General features: G+C 47.2%; 1 protein-coding gene across 1 annotated transcript; it reads right to left on the reverse strand.

Moving 5' to 3' along the window:
* Positions 1–4,863: 4,863 nt before the first annotated feature.
* On the reverse strand, positions 4,864–10,205 carry GPX7 (glutathione peroxidase 7). Its single transcript, XM_084788117.1, has 3 exons — positions 9,999–10,205; positions 7,324–7,585; positions 4,864–5,463 (listed from the first exon to the last, which is right to left on the reverse strand). The coding sequence occupies exons 1-3, from the start codon at positions 10,131–10,133 to the stop codon at positions 5,300–5,302; spliced, it is 561 nt and encodes a 186-aa protein (XP_084644243.1). The 5' UTR covers positions 10,134–10,205; the 3' UTR covers positions 4,864–5,299.
* Between the last annotated feature and the right edge of the window lie 5,818 nt (positions 10,206–16,023).

The following is a 16,023-nucleotide window of genomic DNA, read 5'->3' on the forward strand; positions in this document are numbered from 1 at the left end:
CCCCCTCAGTCACAGTCATAGGGGAGGGGAGTAAGGGGAAAATGGGAGGGAGGGAGGAATGGGGGGATACAAGGGATGGGATAACAATTGAGATGTAATATGAATAAATTAATAAAATATATTTTAAAAAGAATGAATACATATTATTTTATATATTCACATTTATTCTATATTTATACATAATATATAATTATGTAATATATTGTATACTGAATAAATATATTCGTATGTCATATTTATTAGATAGGATTTTGCTACTTAGCCTTGAAACTCACATGGGTCATTCTCACAGGTCTGAGGCATTGGGGTCCTTGACATGGCCTTGTGCGTGTCAGTAAAATACTCTCATATTCACTCAGGACTCCATTCATGCCCCATGTTTGTGTCCGTTTGTAGGTGTGTCACGTGAGGGATGGTACTTGTGGGGATCATAAGTTTTAGAGTCCATGGAAGAGGTGTGGTAGGCGGCTGTGAGCCACCTGATGTATTGCTAAGCCATCTTTTCAGCCCCGTTATCTGCTTGGTTTTTTGTTTAAGGCAATCTCTAGGCAGGCTGGCCTCAAACTCACTGTGTATCAGGAGTAACCCCAACTCCTGACCCTTCTGCCTTCTTTACCTCCAAAGCGTTGTATTTACAAGCAGGAGCTACCAGGCCAGGCCTAAAACAACTTCTAAAAGCTTTGTTTCAACCGGTGTGGTGGCGTGTCTTTAATCCCAGCACTAGGGAGGCAGAGGCAGGCCGATCTCTGTGACTTCAAGGCCAGCCCGGGAAACCCTGACTCAGAAAACAAACGAACAAACAGAACCAAAATAAAACAAAAGAAAGAAATATTAAAAAAGAAAAGCATTAAAAAGAAAGAAAGAAAGAAAAGGCTTTGTTTCACTTATATACTCTAAAATTTTTGTTTGGTTGGTTTGGTTTTTTTCAAGACAGGGTTTCCAGGGTTTCTCTGTGTAACCTTGACTGTTCTGGACTCACTTTGTAGACCAGGTTGGCCTTGAACTCACAGAGATGCACCTGCCTCTGCCTCCCAGAGTGCTGGGATTACATGTCTGTACCACCACGCCTAGCTCCTTAAATTTTTTTAAAAAAATTTTCAATTATTTATCATTTTAAAATAAATTCAAATTATTTATTATTGGGGGATCAGGTCTGCTATGGGTGTACAACTTTGTAGCATTGATTCTCTCTTTCCATCTTTTCTGTGGGCTATGGGGGTTGAACTCAGGTCATCAGGCTTGCATGCAAGTCCTTTTAGCCACGGAGCCATCTCTCAGTCCCTCTCCTACACGTTTGTCTCAGGCTTGTGCTCCTAGGACACCATGTTCCAAACATACACCCAAATACACAAAGAAAAATGACTAGGAAGTATAATACAAAAGATATAGATGGCTTTATATATTCAAGGGAACACTGCCTATTTATAACTGGCATATAATTCACGGAGGGGAAAGAAAACAGACAGAAATCATTAACCCACAAGGAAGAACTAAAAAAAAGAGTAGACGGAAACAAACAGACAGACAAGACAAAAACTATCACAGGCAGGCAGCATGGTTCAGTGGGCAAAGGCAGTTGCTGCTAATGCTGATGACCTGAGTTCTCTCCCAGGATCCCAAATGAGGCAAGACAAGAACGGATTCCCACGGGCTGGTCTCTACTCCCACACATGTGCTGTGTGGTATGTGCCCCTCCTACTCCCTGTCTAGTAAGTGTAAAAAAAATCCTGTGTTCTCGGGGGCACCAGAAGGGGCCTTTGGAGGCTTTGTGGACCAGGTGGTGTCCAGGGCCTATAAGGAATTTGAAAGGATGCCAATGTGTATGAGAGGGGCTTCCAGTCTGGAGAAACCACGATGGGCCAAGATGCTGAGCAACAGGTGCACCGACGTCAGGAGACAGTGGAGTGTTTGTTTTAGATAAAAGAATGTAATCTAGCAAATCATTTACAAAACAGAGAGAAAAACTCTTAAATCTGGGGCCAATATCTCCCACACAGTAGCTGAGGACCGCTCTCCAGGATGCCCCAACCCTGGGATCAAATGCACAAGTTGAAACCTTCCTTAACGCAAATTGTCTCCTCTTTGAAGAAGCAAAACAGTGCAACCATATGTACTTAAACCATGGGAATGAAGTCTCACCCCGCATGACTCACTTGTGTCCAGTCGTGAGGCTATCAAGACAAGTTTGCTCAATTCCTTTCCCTCACGCGTCACCACAGCGTTAAACAGGCCTCCTCAAAAGACAGGGAGAATCGATCATGGCTCTAACAGTCCAAACTTTGCAAAAAAAAAAAAAAAAGATAATAAAATAAAATATGTGGTTTATCAAAACTACAGGGCATTTTGCTGGGAGTGGTGTCGCATGCCTTTAATCCCAGCAGAGACAGAGGGAGGTAGAGACATGTGGATCGCTGTAAGTTTGAGGCCAGCCTGGTCTAGCCAAGGCTACACAGAAAAACCCTGTCTCCAAAAGAAATAAAAAGTCAGGCAGGAATCCTGGAAAACAGAAACAAGAGGATCTCCCTCCAGGGTCTCTGGTCAGCCAATCTGGCTTAATCAACAAGCTCAGATTCCCCAGAGAATTCTTTTGTTGTTGTTGTTGTTGTTGTTGGGTTTTTGAGACAGCTTTTCTCTGGTAGTCCTGGCTGTCCCGGGACTCACTTTGTAGACCAGGCTGGCCTCGAACTCACAGAGATCTACTTACCTCTGCCTCTCAAGTGCTGGAATTAAAGGCACGCACAACCACGCCTGGAGAAATCTTTTTTTAAAATATAAATTTATTTTAAAATATTTAGTCACTGTCCATCGCAATCATAGCCCCCTCCCTCCCTCCCTCCCGGTTCCCCCTCCCTCCTCTTACCCTCCTTCCCTCCTCTAGTCCTCAGAGAGGGGAAGCCTCTCTCTTACCAACTGACCCCAGCAGTCTCATCAGGACTGCCTGCATCCTCTTCCTCTGTGGCATGGTAAGGCACCCTGCCAGGGGAAGTGATCAAATTGTAGCCAACAGAGTCCATGGCCGGGACAGCCCCTGCTCCCTTAATGCGGGGCCGGTGTAGAGACTGAGCTCCCATAAGAGATTTTATGTTCTACACATATTGCAATGCTCACAAGCGTGTGGACTAAATGGTTCAAATTTCTTCCCCAATCAGGGATTAGAGAAGAAAAGCAAACCCCACTGCATGGATCCCCAGAGCTGATGGCTTCTGGCCCAGATGCCGCAGAAGAAATGCTCATCCTTCCTTGCCGGGCTGGCTACTAATTATTTGACCACGCTCCAGTGAGTATATGCACAACACAAAATGGACTTGTTTTTCCTTTTACCCTTTCTTTCTACTGGGAGGGGAAGGTTACAAGGGATGGGAGCGGACATGGGGGAAATGGAAGGTGAGTGCCACGGGGTGCATGATGTAAGAGTCCCAAATAATCAGCTTTCAAAAAGTTCTTACAGGGAGTGTGGTGGCATGCACCTTTAGTCTCAGCACCTGCGAGGAAAAATAGGAGGAACTCTGTGAGTTTGAGGCCAGCTTGGTCTACATAGTAAATTCCAGGATGGCGGGGGGGGGGGGGGGGGGAGAGAGACACTGTCTGAAATATAAAAATAAAAATCCGAAAACTCTAGGTGCAACTTGACCCGGAAGTAAGGCCTGGTCCTGGCATGGGAGACCTGAGTTGGGACAACAAGGGACACAGATGCCTTCCCTAAGAACATAGTAATCAAAGGAGCTGCTGTGTCTGGAATCCTTACCGGCCACCTGTAGTCTGCATATTTCTCTCGGCATTGTTTACTTTTCTCCTGGCTGTGATAAAATATCTGGCTAATGTAACTTAAGGGAGAAAAGATTTCTCTTGGCTCACAGTTTCAGGGAATACCAGTCCATCATAACCAGAGAGGCATAGTGGTGGACAGGCTCCTGGTGGTGACTGGGGTCATATACCTGCCCTACATATAAAAGGTTCCATAACCCACCCACCCTCAACCAAAACAGTGCCGCTAGCTGGAAACCAGGTGTTCAGGTATATAGCCTATGTGTGTGTGTGGGGGGGGGGGAAGCTCACATTTAAATTATAACAAGATCTTTCACCTATCTTTATTGTGGTGTATGGTTGATCAGAACTTTTTAATTGAGCATTAAATGCTTAGCTTGATTGAAAAAATTTAAAAATTAGCCAGGTGGTGGTGGTACATGCCTTTAATCCTAGCACTCGGGAGGCAGAGGCAGGTGGATTGCTGTAAGTTCGGGGTCCAGGCTGGTCTACAAAGTTAGTCCAGGACAGCAAGCCTACACAGAGAAACTATGTCTCGAAAAACAAAAAAATTAAAAAAAATTTAAAAATTAAAATAAAAGCCTTTAATATCTGTATCAAGCTACTGACAGTGTTTATTTCTATTTTATTATTTGTGGTTTTTTGAGACAGGGTTTCTCTGTGTAGCCCTGGCTGTCCTGTACTCCTTTTGTAGACCAGGTTAGCCTTGAACTCACAGAGAACCACCTGCCTCTGCCTCCCTGAGTGCTGAGATTAAAGGTGTGCACCACCATGCTTGGCTTATTATTTGTGTTTTTAGTATCATGTTCTCTCTCTCTCTCTCTCTCTCTCTTCTCTCTCTCTCTCTCTCTGTCTCTCTCTTTCTCTCTCTCTCTCTGTCTCTCTCTCTCTCTCTCTCTCTCTCTCTCTCTCTCTCTCTCTCTCTCCTCTTTCTGGGCCAGAAGCCAGAGTCTTGCAAGTGTTTGAGTTCTGAGCCCTTCCCACACCCCGCACCAACAGCATGCATCTTTCAGAATTAAAAAAAAAACAAAAAAACACACAGGAACAGAGAACAAACATGACAAACACATTTGGCCTAGGTTTTCCTTGGGCTAGAAATGCATGTTGAGCTCAAGTTTTATTATCACAAGTAATGTTTTGTTTATATGTGTATGTGTGTGCCGAGTGCTTTGGCTAGCACTGCCCCGGGCACGTTCACAGGTATTAGCTGCCAATCTTCACAGCCTCCCTGTGAGGTAAGACTTGGCGCCCTTCTACAGAGGCCTGGCCAGGTGGATGACGGCTCTGTATCCTTCTGCATGCTTTCTTCATAGCCTTGCCATGTTTCCTTTGGCTAGAGGCCTATTGGCTGGTGATTTGCTCTTAAGAACTCTCCTTGGCCAGGAGTTCCTATTCTTTGCTCTTGGATTCGAATCACCCAAGTCTTAGGCTTCTTCCTCTATGTGAGTGAAGGGGAGAGAAGCGCTTGCTGTCTGCCGGTGAAGCACCACTTGAGTTTGCCGAGGAGGGGTGGGAGTAGCGGGGAGCCCCGTCATCACAAGTCCTCCCGTTTCTGAAGGATGAGCTTCATCACCTGCTGTGTAATCTGGGGCTTGATCTCCTCCACCGGCACAGTGGGGTCCCACGCCCCCACCACCTTCCCGTCTGGGGCCACTAGGTACTTCCAGAAGTTCCAGTTGGGCTCCTTCCCAGAGGTCTCTAAAGAAAAAGGGAGCAGGTGATGAATGTGCCTCGCTGTATCCGCTCCCAGAATCCCGCTGTTATTGGTTCCCCCAGACTACTTAAATCAGAGCCACTGAGAACAAGACCCAGCTACCAGCACTTTTCAAAAGCTCTCCAAGGACATCCCATTGTGGGATGCAGATTGAGAGAGAGACTGGCTTAGTACCCAACACAGCACCATCGGCCCCCCTTTACCAATGACCCCAAAGAGTCACACCCTGTTCTGGAAATCTGGATTCCTTGTAACCCAGGCTACTATAGTCTTGCTGGACAGTGAACCTGGCCTAGAATGTCTTATCCTCTCTGATTCTAAGCGGCAAGTGTAGGCCTGCACCACAACGCCCTGCTTCCAATGAAATCTCCTCCCCTCAACTTTGGTGTTTTCAAGACAGGGTTTCTCTGTGTAGCCATGGCTATCCTGGAACTCACTTTGTAGATCAGACTGGCCTCAAACTCAGAGATCTACCTTCCTCTTCCTCTGCCTCCCCAGTGCTGGGATTAAAGGGGTGAGCTACCACACCCATCCCAATTAAATTTTTTTTTTGAGACAGGGTTTCTCTGTGTAGCCTTGACTGTCCTAGACTCACTTTGTAGACCAGGCTGGGCTCGAACTCACAGCGATACACGTGCCTCTGCCTCCCGAGTGCTGGGATTAAAGGCGTGTGCCACCATCGCCCGGCAGAACCCCACTTTTTAATGAACAGGCTCAGACCATTAAATGTTTGACCCTTAGTGAAGCAAACCTGCCTCTTACATAGATACTTAGTCCCAAGAAGAGAGACCCTTCAGGGAAGTGGTGACATGCTTTTAATCTCAGCACTGGGGAGGCAGAGGCAGGCAGATCTCTGTGAGCTCCAGGGCTAGGCAGAGAAACCCTGTCTTGAAAACCCAGAGTTGGGCAGTGACCAGACCGATATTGTAAAAGTTATTCCTTGTCGGGCATGGTGGCACACGCCTTTAATCCCAGCATTCTGGAGGCAGAGGCAGGCGGATCACTGTGAGTTTGAGGCCAGCCTGGTCTACAGAGTGAGTCTAGGACAGCCAAGGCTACACAGAGAAACCTTGTCTTGAAATACCAAAAAAAAAAAAAAAAAAAAAAAAAGTTATTCCTCAACAAAATGAGCTACCTCCCTAACTTTCCAGATAGTGCTGTACAGATGTCCCAACTGTGTATGACCTAAACAGAGCACAGTGACACTGAAACCCTGCCTAACTGCTCACAGAGCCCCATTCCCCAAACATACAAAGGCACCCCCTTAGGCCATCTCGGAGCAGTTTCTCTACTGTCTTGTGTGTGGCAGCTTGACCACAGGATGCCTAACACACTCTACTGCCTTCTTCTGCCCTCCGTGAAGTCACATCTGACCTGTCACTGGTATCCGCATGGCAATTAAGCTGATCTTTTGAAGAGAAGGCTTCCTTCTTAGCCTACAGACTTTGGCTCAGATCAAGGGACTTGCACTCATCTCCCTCATCGGCCCTCTCCAGGCATGTGGCGTCTCATAGCTATGCCTCGGTTTCTCTAGCCTAAGTCGTTAAGCTCAACTCGTGACCACTGACAAAAGCAAGATGACCTGTCTCCTTCCGGGAGGCCCTGTGAGTGAAGACAGGATTTCACGGAAGTCCTAGGGTGAGACAGCAGGTGTGGAGAAACTTGGGCAGGATTCCTCTCTGCTCACACCTACCCTCACTTTCCTCCAAGGGTCAGGAAAACAAAGGTGACCCAGCCAGCTAGCAGCTTCTGTTGCCCAGGGAGTCATGGCTGCAGACAGGGGATGGGGGTGGTGGTGGAGGTGGGGTAGGGGTAAGGTGAGGGACAAAAGGGACAGGACTCACGGGTTAGGTATTTGAAGGCAGGGTGGGCACCAGTGCCGGTGACTGCGATCTTGCTAAACATTGGGAAAGAGACACTGTAGGTGCGGCGGACAAAGTTCTCGATCTCCCTGTTGCTGTCTGGTTCTTGTTGGCCAAACTGGTTGCAAGGGAAGGCAAGCACGTTGAAATGGTAGGGACCCAGGTCCCGCTGCAGCTGCTGCAAAGCTCGGTAGTTCTGGTCTGTGAAGCCACACTCGCTAGCTACGTTCACCACCAGGGAAACCTGCATGGCAAAACCAAACAAAACAGAAGGAAACTCAGAGCCACATACGATCCAGCTCTGAAATGTCCACATCAGTGACGCCTTCACACATGCAAGAATGCTATATACATACGTAAATATGTGTATAGCGCTGTCACATAAACACACCCCTAGGGGCCTATACACATGTACACACATACATGCATCTGCGACTATATGCCCACAATTCACCTAAATTAATATGCACATGTTCTATGACGCAAACCTGCATAAGCTAGTGGTACGCATATCCGCAGACCCATGTAGCACATTCACAGACAGGCATGCACGCAGGGAGCACATATCAGTGGGTCATGCTAAGGAGGAGAAAGGCGCACTGGGGTTCAGCTTGAGACAGTCAGCTGGGTGTTTCCAGAAATTCCAGGTGGGCTCCTTCCCAGAAGTCTCTAAAGAAAAAGGAAGCAGAGCTGTGTGGCTCCCTGTACCTTTCCCTGGAAGGAGCTGTCAATACCCAGATACACAGACAGAATGACCTCTCAAGAAAATCCCTTTTTATCTCCTCCATGCCAGTAAAAAATACTTAGTTTGATCACTGAGCCCTAATATTATTAAAGGCTTTAGGCAATACATACAAGGCTAGCTGATGGAACTTAGTTATGATGTCATTAGAATTTTGGCACCAATGCCACATTTCCAGCTTCGAGCTATATATTACTAAAAAAAAAAAATCCTTTGCCTGGCGCCCTATCCCTATCTCCAACGGCTGCTTTTGAGACAAGTTTGGGATATCGCCAGGTTAGCCAAAAAAGACTGTTTCCCAGGGTCCATCTGGAATACTGGACACAAATTGCTCAAGCTAGTCTCAAATTCAGCACTATTAAGATTATAGGTCTTCATTTGTGTGGAGCTGTCCTGTTTATTGTGGAATGTTTGGCATCACCCTAGTCTGCTCCCACTAGATGCCTAGGTTTGACTACCAAAAACGTTCCCCCATGAGGTCTGTGGCACATACCTGTAATCCCAGCTCTAAGGAGGCTGAGGCAGCAGAATTTCAAATTAGAGGCTACATAGTCTCAAAAGAAAGGAAAGAAAAGAAAAAGTGTTGAATGCCTTTGCTCCCTCCACTTAGGAGGCAGGGACAGAGGTAAGTGGATCTCTGTGAGTTCAAGACCAGCCTGGTCCAAATATCAAGTTCCAGGCTAGTCACTGTGAGACACAGTGTCTCAAAACAAAACAAAACAAAAAAATGGAGAGATGATAGTTTGCTGCCAGGCCTGACATTCTGAGTTCAATCCCATGGCTGCACAAAGTAGTAGGAAAGAAATGACTCCCCCAAGTTGTTCTCTGGCCTCCACCTGGACACCATGACAGGCATGTACACACACACACACACACACACTATAATAACAAAAATCTGCCCCAGGGTTTACCCCCGTCTGTCCTGGAACTCACTCTGTAGACCAGGCAGGCCTTGAATTCACAGAGATCTGTCTGCCTCTGCCTTACCTGGCTTATATATATACACACACACACACACACACATATATATATGTATATATATGTATATATATATATATATATATCTTTTATTGCTATTCCGATGGCCTGGTTCAGTTTGTGCCTTGTTTACGGTCTTTCCTCCTCATAAGCTTGACTTAGCCATCAACTTGCTTTGTTCACCACTATTTATTTTTACGGCTTGGGCTTCTAGCTGGTATACAGTAGGTGCTGGGTAATAAACAGTGAATGAACGACTGTCAGAGATGCTCAGGTGGTAAGTCTGCATTCAAAGGGAAGGGAGGCCTGACTAGGAGTGAGGGAGTGAGCTCTTTGCTGCCCTTTGTCCCGATGAGGTCATTGATGAGACTTACAACACTGCGGAGCACCTGAAGCTGACCACGTGTTCCCACACCGCCCTCTCATTTGAAACTCACGGAACGTGGCCATGGCAGGGACTCCCAGCTTAATGGAGAACCTCAGGCTTAGTGTGCATTCTAAGGATCGTGAAAGAAAGGGTCCATTTCAGATGGTAACTCCCTCCACTGCACATCTGTCTCTCTGCGTTCTCACTGGACCCACTGTTACAGGCGCAGAAGTTGGACTGGAGGGGCAAAAGGCCTCACAGGCTAGGGTTTCTCTTCCACTTGGGAGAGGGAAAGCGGAGGGTGGCTGGCCTTCACCTTCCGGGCAAGATAGTGAGCCTCAGAGAGCTGAGTAAGCTCGGGTGGCTCCTAGCTGTGTGCCACGTAGCCGCGGGCCTAAGTGGGCAATGGCCTGGGGGCCGCCGGATGGACTGATCAAGCGGCTGCAATACCCGGGGTAGTGTCTGAGTTGTGGTGCACCGAAGGGGAGCATCCCCTAAAACGCCCGGGCCCGGCGTCCCCCGGCAAGCTCCGCCCTGCCTCGCCAGGCCTGCTAGGGAACCGCCACTCACCGAGCCGCGGTACTTCTCCAGCGACACCAGCTTGCCCCGGATGTTGACCACCTTGAAGTCGTAAAAGTCCTGCTCGGATTGCGTGGAGGCCCCGGCCCACAGGAGCAGCCACGCCACTGCCATAGCCGCTACCATGGCTCACTTCCGAGGTGGCGACTTGGCGAGGGCGAAGACGAGGCGGAGGGGACCCCCCGGCGTGGGGGGCGGGAGGAGGCGGCCCGCTGGGCAGGACGCTCCCCCTTCGCAGTCGCCTGTGCAAGAATCAGAGTCCTGGTTCATGGCCCTCAGTTTCCCTAGCTGTTCTGTGCCGGGCCGCTTCAGATCCTACGTAGGATCCTGTTTTCTTAAGTCTGAGACCAAAATTCTCTCGCTGGGGCTCAGGATGCAGCGACTTAATAGGGCGAGAGAGGAGAAAAATCTATGTGTAAAATTAGCTTCTAGGGCCTGGCCTTAGGTGTATCGCTCCACCACTCTGGGCCTCAATTTCTTTACCGGAATACATCTAGTCAGTGTAGAATTGGGAGTACTGGACTGTGACAGAAAAAAATGATAAAAAATGCTTTGATAGCTGAACGGTCAGAGAGGGCAAGGGAGACCAGAATCCCCTGCGGTTTAGATTCACGTAGTGTGGAAAGACTGCTTTTGGGATCATCTTGGCTCAGCGAGCAGAGGCTGAGGTAGCAGCCTTTACACGGCTGTCAGTCACTCACTGGTTTAGTGTCTCCTGAGAGGCGGTGCAACAGGAGCCAAGAAGGCCCATATCTGGAACAGCGGACAGTTAAAGGGTTTTTGTGGGCACTAGCATGCCTAGCAGCTGGAATTGCAAGTCTTTAGCGACAGAGATCTGGACAGCACACTACAGTGTTTCCCAGGCTCAGAAAACCTCTTCGATACCCACAAAAGTGCTGAGCATCCGATGGTGACTGAGTATGAGTTAACACACATCTTGAGTACCTGTTCTATGCCAAGTTCAGCTCCTGCTGTCTCTTGTGCAGCAATGCTCAAGATGTGTGGGTCCCTTTTCAGAGGGAAATAGGACACTAAATAATTCACAGTTCACTCTGGAGGCAGAGGCAAGCAGATCTCTGTGAGTTCGAGGCCAGCCTGGTCTACAAAGAGAGTCCAGGACAGCCAGAGCTGTTACACAGAGAAACCCTGTCTCGAAAAACCAAGAGAAAAAGAAAGAAAGAAAGAAAGAAAAGAAAAGAAAAGAAATCACAGTTAACTCTAGAGCTACTGTTGAGGCAAGTTCCACCTAACAAAAGTGAGGGGGGGGCGCGACAAAAGGAGGTGTGAATTGAACTCTGACAACTGAGTAGATTTAGGTAAAAGCAGGAAGCTTGTCTGAAGGGCTCCAGGGAGAGTGAAACGTGATACACTGGGCACACAAAAGGCCGCTTTGGCTGGACAGGAAGAGCAGAGTGGCGGTGGTAGTGGGGGGAGGGGTGTAGGAGTGAGGTCACACAGCCTGGTGGGCCACAGAGAAGCTTACAGGATGGCTGAGCATGGTAGCCAGTACCTTTAATCCCAGCATTTGGCAGACAGAGGCAGGCAGATCTCTGAGTTAGTGGTCAACCTGGTCTATATAGTTCCAGGCCAGCTGTGACTCCACAGTGATATATGACCTTTAAAAAAAAAAAGTATGTCGGGCGTGGTGGCTCATACCTTTGATCCCAGCGGTTGGGAGGCAGAGGCAAGTGGATCACTGTGAGTTCCGGGACAGCCAAGGCTACACAGAGAAACCCTGTCTTGAAAAACAAAACCAATATATATATATATATATATATATATATATATATATATATATATATATATATATGCCTTAAACCAAGAAATGAAGTTTTGTTCTTTGTTTCTGCTAGCTTAAGCATCCTAGTAAGTCCTATGTGTTGCAGCAGGTCCTTCTAGCTTTCCCGTGGTGTGCAGACAGGAAAAGACAAGAGCAGACTGATGCTGGGGGAGAGGAAACCGTGGAGCTTTAAGACCCATCGGCAGCGACAGCAGAGCCATGTATTCACAGAGGAATAGGACTGCGAAGGCTGAGGAGGCTGAGCTGTAGAGGAATTTTAATCCAGCAACTTGGCTGCTCTGGCAAGGGATCACATCCAAAGACCTAGGTCTGTGTGATCCATCTGGAATATACTAGACATGCCCCTTAGTACACATCTGTAATCCCTCTGGCTGGAATAGATAAGACACACCTTTTATCTCAAACAATGATGTCTAATTGAAGGGTAGACAAAGTAACAAATCAGAGAAGTATTTGACAGAGATGGGATAGGCCCAATTGTCACAAGAACAGAGAGGAAAGAGAAGCTACTTAAGAGCAGCACACACACATACACACATACACACACACACACACACACACACACACAGAGAGAGAGAGAGAGAGAGAGAGAGAGAGAGAGAGAGAGAGAGAGAGAGAGAGAGAGAGGTGGGGTGGTTTGTAGAGTCCAGTACAGAGAAGAGTACAGGACAGGTGAACAGTAGAGTTGTGCAGTCAACACCACACAGTTCAGTGTAATTCAGCTGAGTTCATGCACGCCTGTTTGTGGAGCTGGGCGGCAGTTTTTCCAAGCAGAGCAATTCAGTGAGAAGTCGAGAAAAGCCAGTTTGAATCAGTCAACTTGGAGAGAAGTTTTGAGCCAGAACAGCTAAACTGAACCTGCAAGGCAGAGTTTAGAAAGGACTAGAAAGGATGATCTTATTCAGCAGTAAGTCTCAGAGGCTGAGAACATTCTAGACCCAGGTTAACAGACAGACGACAGAAGCTGAAACCGCCAAGGTCCAGGGTTGCCCCGAATATTAGATTGTACAGAGGCTAGAAGCTTCCAGGCCCAGGCCTAGGGAGAGTTAGATAGAAAGAGTCTGGGCTCACTCCAAGCCATCTATATGTAAACCTTGGGTATGGCTCTCATCTCATGGCCTCATCTGAGGAAATAAAAACAACATTTACACTAAGCAAAGGTGTCAGAGTCGGGGAGCAGTGACTATGAAGGCGCAGAGCCTGAAGGGAGAGCTTGGCCGTTTGGGGTAACATGGGGGTGAAACAGATGAATCTGGAAGAGGCTTCAGGGGCCAGCTGGGGAAAAGCTGCGAGTGCCACATCACTCTGAAGGCAGTAGCTGGAAGACTTGAAGCCGAACACACGGTCACACGGTAAGATTTAAACACCAGGCCTCCAGATTTCAGAATTATGTACTCTTTCTGCACCACCAAGATGGCCTCCCTCTTCGGGAGCAGATGACTGTGCCAGCAGAGGTGGGGTACAGGATAAAGGTGCTCCAGGAGAGAAGGGGGCCCAAGCAAGTGTCTCTACCCTTTTACCTCCTTACCCCTATCTTGTGGGAGCCTTGAGGCCTGTGATAGATCTTAATAGCATAGACAGTTGAGCTGACAGGAAACAGTTGCATAGCTGTCCCGTTTCCATGGCTGCCTTGACCACCAGGCTGGGAGCACCTCCAAGGAAGGCCTGTGCCTGGATGGCCATTGTGTCCTCTTTTTCACACATGAGAGGCTTTTGTAAACCTCCTGGTGACTTCTGCTCCGTGTCCATGCCAGAATCTGATAAGGGCTGCTGTTGATTTTAGCCAACAGAACGTAAGTTGTCACTTTATTTTCAGCCTGATACATCTTCCTGGTGTTCTTAAAAGAGCACAGTTATTTTCGGGTGGCGCATCTAACAACCGGGAGACTCAAAGACAGATACAAACGACTCACACCAAATTTCAGCAGAGCACTTGGAAGGGCTGGGGACTCATTCTAAGGACCCCCTACTCCTCTTCTTCTACAATAAGCTCAAAGACCTTGTTCATGGGTATTTTAAGATGCTCACAATATTCGTTCATCAGACTGCTGAGTGTCTGATTTGGAGCTATAGTAAGAGTTTTTAGTATAATGGAAAAAAAAATAAAATAATTGAATTTACATTCCAACGGGAGAAGAAAGGACTGAAAACTGATCAGGTCATGAGAAATAGGGTAGAGAAGCACTGTGCCTGAGGAAGCGGGACTGTGGTCTTGTTTGTTGCCCCGTCCCTTGTAGCTTGCTTGGGTCCTGGAACTTTGGCTCAGGCTGGCAATGGAAGTCAGAAGGGACAGACACACAAACGCACATACAGTGAACCTGGGTGATGGGTTGTTCGTTTGTTTGTTTGTGTTTTGGTTTTGGGCTTTTTTGGTTTGTTGTTGTTGTGTTTTTTTTGTTTTGTTTTGTTTTGGTTTTTTGAGACAGGGTTGCTCTGTGTAGCCTTGGCTGTCCTAGACTCACTTTGTAGACCAGGCTGGCCTCGAACTCACAGAGATCTGCCTGCCTCTGCCTCCCGATTAAAGGCGTGCACCACCACGCCCGGCTTTGTTTGTTTGTTTGTTTTTTAAGACAGTGTTTCTCTGCAACAGAGTCCTGGCTGTCCTGTACTCTCTTTCTAGATCAGGCTGGCCTTAAAGCCACAGAGGTCTGCCTCTGCCTCCCCAAGTGCTGGGATTACAAGCGTGCGCCACCACTCCCGGCTTGATGGTGGGTTTTTTGTTTTGTTTTTGGGTGTGTATTTTTTGTTTTTGTTTTTGTTTTAACACTACTGCAATCAGTGCAACCAGAAACCTTAGCGTGTTTATTAGGTACGGCACAGGGAGAAGAGTTATCAGTCTCCTAGAAGGTCTCTATAGGCGTCAGTCTCAGGCTCTCACCATCCTGGGGGAGGGAGCTGCACTGGTCAATGGTTCATAAACACTTAGACTCCCATGGAAAACTCTGACATTCCTCTCCAGCCTGGCCCATAAGGCAATGGCTTTGCCAATTTTCCATGGGGTATTTGGTCTCAGAGTCCTCAACAGGCCTTGCTTATGCCAAAACCCACCTCACTCAGGACTTCATTTACTCAAGACTCTCTCCATTCCCTACAGTAGTGTTCTTTCTATTATTAGTTATTATTAATGTATATGTGTATTAGTCAGTGTTCTCTAGAGGAGCAGAATTGACTGAATGAACACACACACACACACACACACACACACACACACACACACACACACACACACTTTATAATAATGGCTTACAGGTTGTGATCCAGGTAGTCCAACAATGGCTGTCTTCCAACGAAAGGTCCAAGAATCCAGTAGTCAGCATAGGCTGGAATCCTGAAGAAGTAGCTCTAATGCTAGTAAAGAAATGGGCTTGCCAGGGAGAGCAAGCTGGCAAGGGGAGCAGGCTTTCTTCTTCCATGTCTTTTATAGAGCTGCCAGCAGATGGTGTGGCCCAGGTTAAGGGCAGATCTTCCCACCTCAAAAGATCCAAATTAAAAGTGTGTCTTCCCATTTCACATGACTTAATTGAGAAAAAAACCCCAAGGTTGGGCGTGGTGGTGTGGTGTAACCCCAGCACTCGGGAGGCAGAGACAGGCGGATCGCTGTGAATTCGAGGTCAGCCTGGTCTACAAAGGGAGTCCAGGACAGCCAAGGCTACACAGAGAAACCCTGTCTCAATAAATAACAATAACAACAACAAAAAAAGAAAGAAAGAAACAAACAAACAAAACAAAACAAAAATAACTCCAGTGGTGCACGCTTATACGTTTATAATCCCAGCAATCAGGAGGCAGAGGCAGGCAGATCGCTTTGAGTTCAAAGCCAGCCTGGTCTACAAAACAAGTCCAGGACAGCCAAGGCTAACACAGAGAGACCCTGTCTCAACCCCCCCCCATAAAAAGAAAAACAACCCTAATAGCTATGGCCAGCTGCTTGGGTTTTTGTTAATTCCAGATGTTGTTAAGATGACAACCAAGAACAGCCGTCACAAGCGCACCCCTTGTCAATCCGACACACAATCTTTATGTCATGATTAATTTCCAAATAAAACAATAGCCAGGTCACAATTACACCTAACATAATATAACTATCCCAGTACAATTGGAAGCATATTATATTTTTAACCAGGTCATAATTACACCTAACATGATATAACTATCCCTCATACAACTGAAAATACATTAAAATTATTTAGAATAGGTGGCAATATCCTTGAGGGA

This window comes from Acomys minous, assembly GCF_964271855.1.
Source record: "Acomys minous genome assembly, chromosome: 6".
Taxonomy (NCBI): Eukaryota; Metazoa; Chordata; class Mammalia; order Rodentia; family Muridae; genus Acomys; species Acomys minous.